Genomic DNA, 9,625 nt, shown 5'->3' on the forward strand with positions numbered 1-9,625 from the left:
GTCAGACTGTTACATTGAGAACATCGAGTTTTTTCTTAGCTCATGATTGGCTCCTGTCTTTTTTTGTTTTGTTTTTTTTTTATTTTTTTACAGGCTTTAGTGGGCCACATGAAATGAAAGTGGCAAGCCACATCTGGCACCTGAGCCTTCAGTTTGACACCCGTGCTATAGAACATTGGCGGACTGTGCTTAAAAGGTTCCTACCAGGAAACCAACCGTTTTCCAGCCATAGTGGAGATTTGTTTGTGCTTTGGCGAGCAGATGGTGGCAAATCTAAAATATAAATAAATGTAATAAAGCTGGGAGTATGTGTGTGTGTGTGTGTGTGTGTGTGTGTGTGTGCGTGTGTGTGTGTGTGTGTAATACATCTGTGGCGGCCCAAATGTACTTGTGGCAGGCTGGGACATTAAACCACTTATTAGTGGGGGCTTATGTTTATATTTGAGCCTGTATATCTTATTTGGACTCTGTAAATGAGAGAGAATTCAGAATTGTTCACCCAATTCTTGTTTTTCAAAATCAGTGAAGACATCTGTTATACTATCATTCCATCCTGGTGGAAGAACCGTTCAAATAAATCAATAAGGGACAAAAATGAAAAAGGCATCAAGTTATGTGAAACAACCAGGAGGTGATTCATCAGCACAGTTTCTCATCTAAATTCTTCCCCCTGTGCCTTCCTTCCTCCTTCAGGTGGGTCCCCTGTCAGGCAGTCTAAATGGGGAGCTCCTCTTGTCCTCTGGCCTCAGCAGCTCCTCCAGTCTGTCTGAAGCACCCCTGCCCCAGAAGCCGCTCGTGCGCGGCAGCCTCTCCGTGGCGCCAGCCGACTACCCGGAGCGGCCCGAGGTGACGTTGCGGCGGGACGCAGGCTCCTCCACCCTGCCGCTGAAGACGGAGGTGCCGCTCCATCTCTTCAGCACAACCAACCAGCAGCACAAACTAGTGGGGGTGCAGCAGCAGATCCCCACCAAGCTGGCCGCCCTCAGCAGCGCCAAAGGGAAGGGAGTCAAGAGCGGCAAGGCCTCGCAGCGCACTGACAGCACTGGTGAGTAGCCAGGCGCCGTCGTGACACTCTCAGCAGTGTGCCAAGGTGATCCACAGGACATCTACAAAGTCCTGATAAGGAACCTGCTTATGTCAGCCAGACTCTTTGGAAGGACATTCACACACATTTGTCACAGATAAGCCAGTGAAATATGAAGTTGTTTGTTTTGGGACTTGCTCGTCTTCCCTTAAAAGAATCCCAAGCAACTGAATTGCACACACAGATCTCAAGGTTCTTGTTGGGGTGCATAATAATTACTGGACCAACAATTATCGGGTCGATATGAGGGAGTTATGACTTCATACCAATAAATCTGATAACATGAACAATATCTCTGATAACCAATCATTTAAAAATAACGCTCCAATGAGGCGAGATTACCTGTACTGTGCAGTTCTCTTAGTAGTGATGTTGTGGTAGTAATGTCGTGACATTTGATTTGGACAAATCAACTAGAACTAGAAAAGCACTCAGAGAGCGCAGACCTCTGCCAAGCGCTATAGTCTTCCCCCCCCCATATTGTGATTTACACCAAATAATACACACAAATATTATTTATCTTCATATTTAGATTCCTTGACCATGAAAACCTTGAAAGCCTACCATGGAAGTGTTTGAATGAATTAAAGAATGATGGCATGCTAACTTTAGCATGCTAACACCTAGCATGATAGCACTATTTGTTTGGTTAAGTTCATATTCATGAAAATGCTAGTATGCTCATGTTGGCATGCTAGCAATGCTAACACCCAGCATAATAGTGTCTACCTATGAAAATGGCTAAAAAATGCTACTATGCTAATATTAGCATGCTAGTAATGTTAACATGCTAACGTTAGCATACTAACACCTAGCATGATAGTGGGAAGTGTTTATGTATGTGTCTACCCATGAAAATAGCAACAAAAAAAGCCAGTATGTTAACATTAATATGCTAGCAGTGTTAACATGCTAACACTTAGCATGATAGCGCAATGTGCCGGGAAGGCTAGATGTCCCAAACAAGTGCTCCGACCATTTATTTTTGTGGAGTTATATGCACAAATGCCAAAAATGGCCATATCTCGCAATTTTAAAGAATCCTTTAAACATTTCCTGGATCCAGATCACCCGCCAAATTTGAATCAGTTCTTCCTTATCCCAGTTCTGACAATTCCTGAAATTTTCATCCAAATCCATTCAGACCTTTTTCAAGTTATTTTGAACACAGACAAACAGAAAAACACAAACGCTGGCAAAAACATAACATCGGTTATCGGTGTCATATTGTCTTGAGAAGCAGAAAGTTATCTGTATCGGTTTGAAAAAAAGCTTTTTCTTCATGAAGATATGGCGAAAAGGATCACTTTGATTGATTGATTTGGTTGTAAAATGTGGCAACATCTCCGCACAAATAGGCGGAATTGTGGAACTGGAATAGTCACAGGTGCATTATTGATTGCTACACGCTACAAGAAATGTCAAAATCAGGCTAGAGTGTTGGATTTTGATCTAAAATCTGCATCCAAATGGAAGCACAATGCTGGTGTCGCATGCTATGGAAGGAGGCGACAATGCCAACAAGAAAGATGATTATGAACACCACTTGTATTACCGGAACAGTCACCACAGTGCATTGAGTTTCTGCGGGGAAAAGAGAGGCACTATGACACTGGACTAGATGCTCCAAGTGTGAAAGACAGGAGACAAAGTCAGGGGAGTGCATGGTATGGTGCTTGTTGCTCGGTTTTCGCAGCAGAAGAAGTTCAAAGTTCGGTCCAGAATCACGTTTCAACAAAGTAACTAACAGCACCCGAAGTCAGTTGGAGCTGTGGTGGGCCACAACTGATAGAAATATCCATCCATCCATCTTCTATGCCACTTCTCCTCACTAGGGTTGCAGGTATGCTGGAGCCTATCCCAGCTGACTTCCTACACCCTGGACTGGTCGCCAGCCAATCGCAGGGCACATATAGACAAACAGCCATTCACTCTCACATTCATACCTATGGACAATTTAGAGTCACCAATTAACCTAACATGCATGTTTTTGGATATGGGAGGAAGCTGGAGTACCCGGAGAAAACCCCCACACACACACACACAGGAAGAACATGCAAACTCCACACAGAGATGCCCAACGGAGATTCAAGCCCAGATCTTCCCGATCTCCTGACTGTGTGGCCAACATGTTAACCACTAGGCCACCCCTGATATCATATAATATGAAACACAAATATAAAAATAGAATACAGTGGCACGCTTGTGTAGCCCAAGAGGTTCTGAGGGGCTTGCTTAAAGGCAGTTGCTCGTTATTTGGCCAAACAGTAGCCAAAACGGAACTGGCAATTAGCTTGTCGACACATTGGAAACGGCAGGAGGTCATTACTCAACAGTCTGACTCATAATGTCATAAAGGCAATGACGCTACAACCATCCCACGCAACAACAAATAATACTACCAGGGGAGGATAATAAGCACGCATTCACAAAAAGTTGCCGCAAGGCATGCTGGGAGAAAGAGAAGGGAAAAGCGCGTCAAGTTACATTTATTTGCATCCATTTCTCCAAGGAAAGTAAGAGGTTCGGCATGACGCTTGAGCAGACCATCATCAACCTTGACGGAAGGATGCCAAGGAGTGTTCATATCATCTTTACATTTGTGGAAAAATGGTCTCAAATAATGTTGACAATAATATCGTTTATCGGCAATCATTTCTCGGGCAATGATCGTCCGGCAAAATTTGACAGGCCTACGTGCGGTTAATTGATTTATTGATTATCGTGGCAAGCCTAGTGGTGAATGTGACATTGATATACATTTCTCCGTATGATGCAGTGTAGTTGTACACCAGGGGTGTCCAAACTTTTTCCAGCGAGGGCCACATACTGAAAAATGAAAGGATGCAAGGGCCACATTGATATTTAGTAAAGCAACACGTGTACAGGTAGATATGCTAAGAAGCTACAGTATACAAGAAAAAACTGCATTTCACCTTTGTAATACACGTGAAATGCTACGAAAAATTATAATACCAGTTTATTCTTGGAAAATTGCGACTTCGATTATGACTTGTTTCCTTAATATTTTAACTTTATTCCCGTAAAATGACAGCTGTTTTTTCAATTTCTAGTGTTTTTTTTCATTTTCCAACTATTTAATTTCAGCTTTCCTCTTTCCAAGTTCATTCTCAGAAAATTGTAGCTTTTTTTTCTCCTAATATTTTGACTTTTCTCTGGTAAAATTTCTGCGGTTGATTTTTAAAAATAATTTTCCAAATATTTCAACTTTCTTGTATATTTTCTTTAATAATATTTTAACATGTTATACATTTACCCCAACCTAAACTTCCAAAAATGACAACATTATTCATTGTTTTTGACACTAAAACTTTTTTCTTGAATATTTCAACTTGATGCGACTAAAATGACATTTTTTCCCCATACTATGACTTTATTCTTGTGAAATGATGGCTTTACTTCCTTGCTAGATGACAACTCTTCTCTTAATATTTTTACTTTGATTAATTTTCCCATTTATGCTGCTGCTGTTGTTTGTTTTTATTATTACGTTTCCTTGTTAAATTATATCTTTAGACTGTGCTGCGGGCCGATAAAATCACAGCGAGGGCCACAATTGGCCCCTGCAGCACACTTTGGTCACCCCTGTTGTAGACCACTGCCAGACAAACCAACCAAATCTGCTTCTATCTCGGCAGGCCAACTGTGTCAAGGCTTTATCATTTAGGTGGCTCATTCCATTAACATTACTGCAGCTAATTGGGTCAACCCTACGCTTCATCAAATGATGAGAGAAGCTGATCCGCTCCACTTGAGCGTAAGAATCCTATTTTACACCTAAACCACCCTGTTATCATCTTCCTCCCCCCTCCCTTCCTCAGCCTCAGTGGACATGAAGCAGATTCTACCTCTGAAGCTGTCAGCCCGTGACGACAACGCCCTCAAAGCCAAGCGCTCGGTCAGCCCCCACCAGCAACCCCCGCTGTCTGCGCCTCCTATGCCTCCCTCCCTCCATCATCACTTAGGTATACAAACACACACACACACACACACACACTCCCAGCTGAATGGATTTCACACACCCATTCTTTGACCCAACCCTGCCATCATTCTCAGCCCCTCCCTGTGCAAACATCTATCAGTGTCACATTCTTCACTCTTGATCGCTGCTACCACACAATGCCAGGAAAATAACACAAAATCAGCTTTTCATTCATACTGTTCTCAAATCAAATCATCAGATCCAACCCCACCCGACACGTCTGGACCAGATTCCCAATCTACTGTTCCTAGCACCAGCCACCCTGCAACTCTCCAGAAGCCTCCAGTACCTCCTGCTCAGCCCCCCCTGCAGTCGTCCGTGCAGCCTCACTCCATCCCGGCCCACTCCCAGACCGCCGGCTCGCTCCACTTCCAGCCACAGGGCCTCAGCCCCAACCCCCATGTGCAGGTGCACACGCAGGGCCTCAGCCACAGCATCCCGCCACCGCCCTACATCAGCACAGAAGACCTCAACAAGGAAGACGTCATCTTCTTCTAGATTCTCAGTCTGGCTCCTTTTCTGTATCCAAACATTTGGCTTCTTTTAAACAAACTTATCCAAAGATGGCTGAAGGAGTCCAATGATGTGAAGACCAGACTTCCAGGTGCTGAAGCGTGGAAGGAGGACGGTGTGCGTGTGCCTCAACAGGAAGTCCCAAGTGATGGAACACTGTCTGCTTGGTGGTTGATTTGCACAGTGTAAATACTCCATTCCTGACTCTTGAACGAGCCTTCATGGTTATTTTTCTTAATGGGTTGTACACACGCCAAACTCTTCTCTTAGCTCGTTTGCCCTTTTATGTTCTTAATTCCACTTTTAGGGATATTTTTTTTAATCAGCTCAGACAAGCCCAGAAATGGACTTAGTCAACACGTGGAAAACATCACACCTTGGAATTCCTTCTCTTCAGTCTTCTTTCACCCATCCATCTATTCCGTCTCATTCAGTGAAGGTGGGAGGCGGTGTGCCCCCTGGACTGAATCACGCATCCCCTTTCATTTTTAACTTTTTAACATGACGTCACTTTTAAAAGAAAAAAGTGTGATACATGAATGTACAAATCACAGCTACAGCGCCTTGCAAAAGTATTCCTCCCGGGTGTTTCAACATTTTGTTGCTTTTATAAATTGTCAGTGTAATTTGACTTGGTTGAAAAGAATTAGCAATAAATAAAGGTCAGTATTTAGCAGATGCACCTAAAAATTACCTTAATTTTTGGTTTATAAGCTGCATACCTTTTTCTTTAACTTTGAACCTTTAGCTAATTTAGCTAATTTATGGGTAAGTTCTAACATCATGACATCTCCTTCACTAGAGAACTACTACTAATGGTACTGTGCCACTTCGAGGTCAGTGAGGAAACGGGAGCTCTTTGGAAGGATTCAATCCCGAGCTACTGTAAGTGTACTCACAATTGGAAGCATTGGAAATCGCAGGAGGTCATTACTCAATATAACAGACTGACGCTCGGTGTCATTTTAAACAGAAAGCTAAACTTATCACACAGCAACTTAACACTCAAAAGGTAGCTAGTAAATATGCAAGACAAGTCCCAATACGAGTTTAAAATGGGGAAAAAAAAGATTTTAATTGTAATGCACTGCGTTTAAGCAAAGTACTTATTGATGCCTGCCGGGGCGCCGCAATGATGTCAGCCTCCCTCTGGGCTCATCTGGTGGACAGAGGCAGAATTGCGGTGCCATCCTTGCATCTATTTTCTATGCCGCTTGGCCTCCAATGATATGCTTCGCTCAGACGCAATTCATTTTGGGGAAACGTGAAAATATATATTTTTTCCTTTTAAACTCATATTTGTACATGTGTCTTAGGTATACCCTTTGAGTGTTAAGCTGCTGTGTGATGAGTTTAGTGTTTTTGTAAAATGACACTCAGGCTGTTATATTGAGTAATGACCTCCTGCAATTTCCAATGGGTTAACAAGCTCATTGTGAGTTTTTCCATAGCTAATGATTGGCTCCTGTCAAATAAAGAGCTGACCGGTCCTCACAGACTTGTGCGTGCCACAATATGTAATGCCATTTAATGACGTGGACATGTGTGGCTTATACACCTTTGCGGCTTACAAACCTGTTTTTTCCTCAATTTAGTGGGTGAGGCTTAAACGGAATTTACGGTAGTTTTCATTTTCACATTTAAGGAGTAGCAATAAAATGCTGACACAAAGGGGCAGGTGAATGCTTTTACAAGGCACTGTCAGATTTTTGGAATCTTATTCGTCTCTGCGATGACAGCAGTTGCCATTTTTGGCCCGCAGGCGAAGGAAAAATACTTTCCTATGATTCTGTCTTGCTGAGACTCGCCAGACAAAGCCTGAAGGTCATTGCTGCGCACACGCTGGAAGCCGGTGGACCCACTTCCACTCTTCTCTTAGCTGCAGTCACGCGGGGAAGGAGTCATGTTTGGGGAAAAGTCATGTTTTCAAAGCGCTCACGGACCTGCCTGTCATTTCCCTGTCAGAGTGAGGTCACGGAGCAAAGCACTGTCTCTTATATGGCATATACAGTATGTTGGAACATTATTTCAGGTACCGGCCATGGTGACGTACGCGTGGGTTATGGATTGCTGATCACGTTTCTTTAGCAGGTACTGTCACACCTCTAGCAGGAAGCTGTTGAAGAATGTCCCTCCCATGACACCTATGAAGTAGCGTGAGTGACTTGATGTATTAATGTGTACATTTGTGTACATAATGCAACGTATGCAATGCCATTTTTACATTAGGTACATGTCTATATGTGCATACATTAACGTATTATCCATTTAGTCACTGGACAGGTTTTTCTTTGTCAATGTAGCATGGAAGTCAAGTGCACTGCCAGCCATTTTCCACCCTCTTCCACACCTGTTAAGGTGACGTAGCAAAATCTTGCTTGATTCAGTCTGTTTAACCAAAGAGACAAAGAGTGTTTTCTGTACGTTTACCACCCCCGCCCCAGCTTTATATTCTGCTTGAGTTGTTCATACTGAACCCTGAAAACAAGATTCATCTCTTGCGAAAACAAGCAATACTCATCTGAATGTCATCAATACAGGAGTTAAAGTGCTGAAAAAGCAGCATTTTTATTTCAACATCCATCATCAGCGTTGTTGATACCGACGCCGAACAAAAAACTTGCCTGGCAATGTCAATGTTTATTGTTGGCAAAAGAAGCCTTGAGTTTAGCCCAATATTATTATTCATTGTCTGGCCAGATGTTGAGTTCAAGTGAATTTGTATTTGTTGAATGCATGTCTTTTAGCTGCAGTTGGTTTTTACTATTGAATTTTTTTTGTGTGCACTCAGAGCACGCAAGAACTATCTGAGCGTGCGCTGGCCGCACCAGTTACATATGTGGGGTGCACGTGCGACGTACGACAAAATTGACACTTCGCCCAAAACCCAACACCAGCCAAACGTACGAAAGACACACGTTGGCCGTAAGGGCGACGCACAGAGGCGTATGAAGTGCGTAAGTTTGTCTTGCAACCTGAAAAAAATGTAAGCGGCCGTAGAGTTTCTTTGACATGACAAAGAACTTCTGTGGCCGGCTCAAAAATCGTCACCGCCCGTACGACCAGTTGTGACCTGGGCTTTAAGTGACCAAATAAGGTTCCTGTCCCAGTAAAGTTTTAATGGATCAAATAAATAGGTTGCTGTGTGTAAAAAAACAAAAAAAAAATGTTTTTTTAATGCACAGACAAGTCAGCAACGCGTTGGGTGCTTTGTTTGGCCACTCTGTTCCGCAGAACGATACAGTACAGGCAAACTAGTTTGTTACACGGACAAATTTTTGTATGAAAACAGAGATACTGTACGAAAACTGACTCATACGAAACACGAGTTTTGACTATCTCATTAATAAAGAATTAATTTTAATTTGAAAAATTAACTGCGTGCCCCCAGGCCACTCTATGGACACCCCTGATATACAGTCGTCACTCCCTACATTTGCAGTTTGAACATCGCTCCATCGCTATTGCGGTTTTTCAAAAATGATTTCGTAAATGATTGCTGTTTTGTGGTTGACTGCGGCCTATTATTAGTCCGTAGTAATGCGCATATTTAAGCAAATTGTACACATCTCCAAATCATGTCCAAGCATAAATGAACAAAAAGACAAATAGAAGCCATTAAGACCACCTTTCAACTTGTGATTGTAGTATTCTACATGGATCACTAGGTGTCAGGTGTTTGGAGAGACAAGCACCAGACTTGATCACCGGAACAACAGGCACAATAATAATAATAATATCATCATAATCATCATAATAACATGGGTTGCTGTTGCGGCCATAGCCCACAATAATCTAAAACTCAACTCTAAACCCCCTGATGTCACTTGCTGTCCTGCTCCCCTACAAGGTGTCTTAAATGGCTTATTTTCTCTGATTATGTCTACTGTATTGGTTAATAGGCATGTAACGGTGACTATAGGCGTTATTATTATTTCATGGCTAGAGAGCTGTAATGTTAAAAAACATATTAAGAAGATGGTAAACTCTATGCCAGGGGTCTCAATCTCAGTTTACCCGGGGGC

The 9,625-nt window shown here is 42.7% G+C and overlaps 1 protein-coding gene across 12 annotated transcripts in view; it reads left to right on the forward strand.

The window, feature by feature from the left end:
* Positions 1–8,110, forward strand: part of arhgef18b (rho/rac guanine nucleotide exchange factor (GEF) 18b) — a 106,498-nt gene extending 98,388 nt beyond the window's left edge. For all 12 annotated transcript variants that reach the window (XM_054788729.1, XM_054788732.1, XM_054788737.1 and 9 more), the window contains 3 exons: positions 694–1,045; positions 4,927–5,070; positions 5,287–8,110. In XM_054788729.1, the coding sequence (XP_054644704.1) occupies positions 694–1,045; positions 4,927–5,070; positions 5,287–5,585 (795 nt within the window). In that variant the 3' untranslated portion in view covers positions 5,586–8,110. The remainder of the gene's footprint in view (positions 1–693; positions 1,046–4,926; positions 5,071–5,286) is intronic.
* Positions 8,111–9,625: the final 1,515 nt, after the last annotated feature.

This window comes from Dunckerocampus dactyliophorus, chromosome 10 (genome assembly GCF_027744805.1).
Source record: "Dunckerocampus dactyliophorus isolate RoL2022-P2 chromosome 10, RoL_Ddac_1.1, whole genome shotgun sequence".
Lineage (NCBI taxonomy): Eukaryota > Metazoa > Chordata > Actinopteri > Syngnathiformes > Syngnathidae > Dunckerocampus > Dunckerocampus dactyliophorus.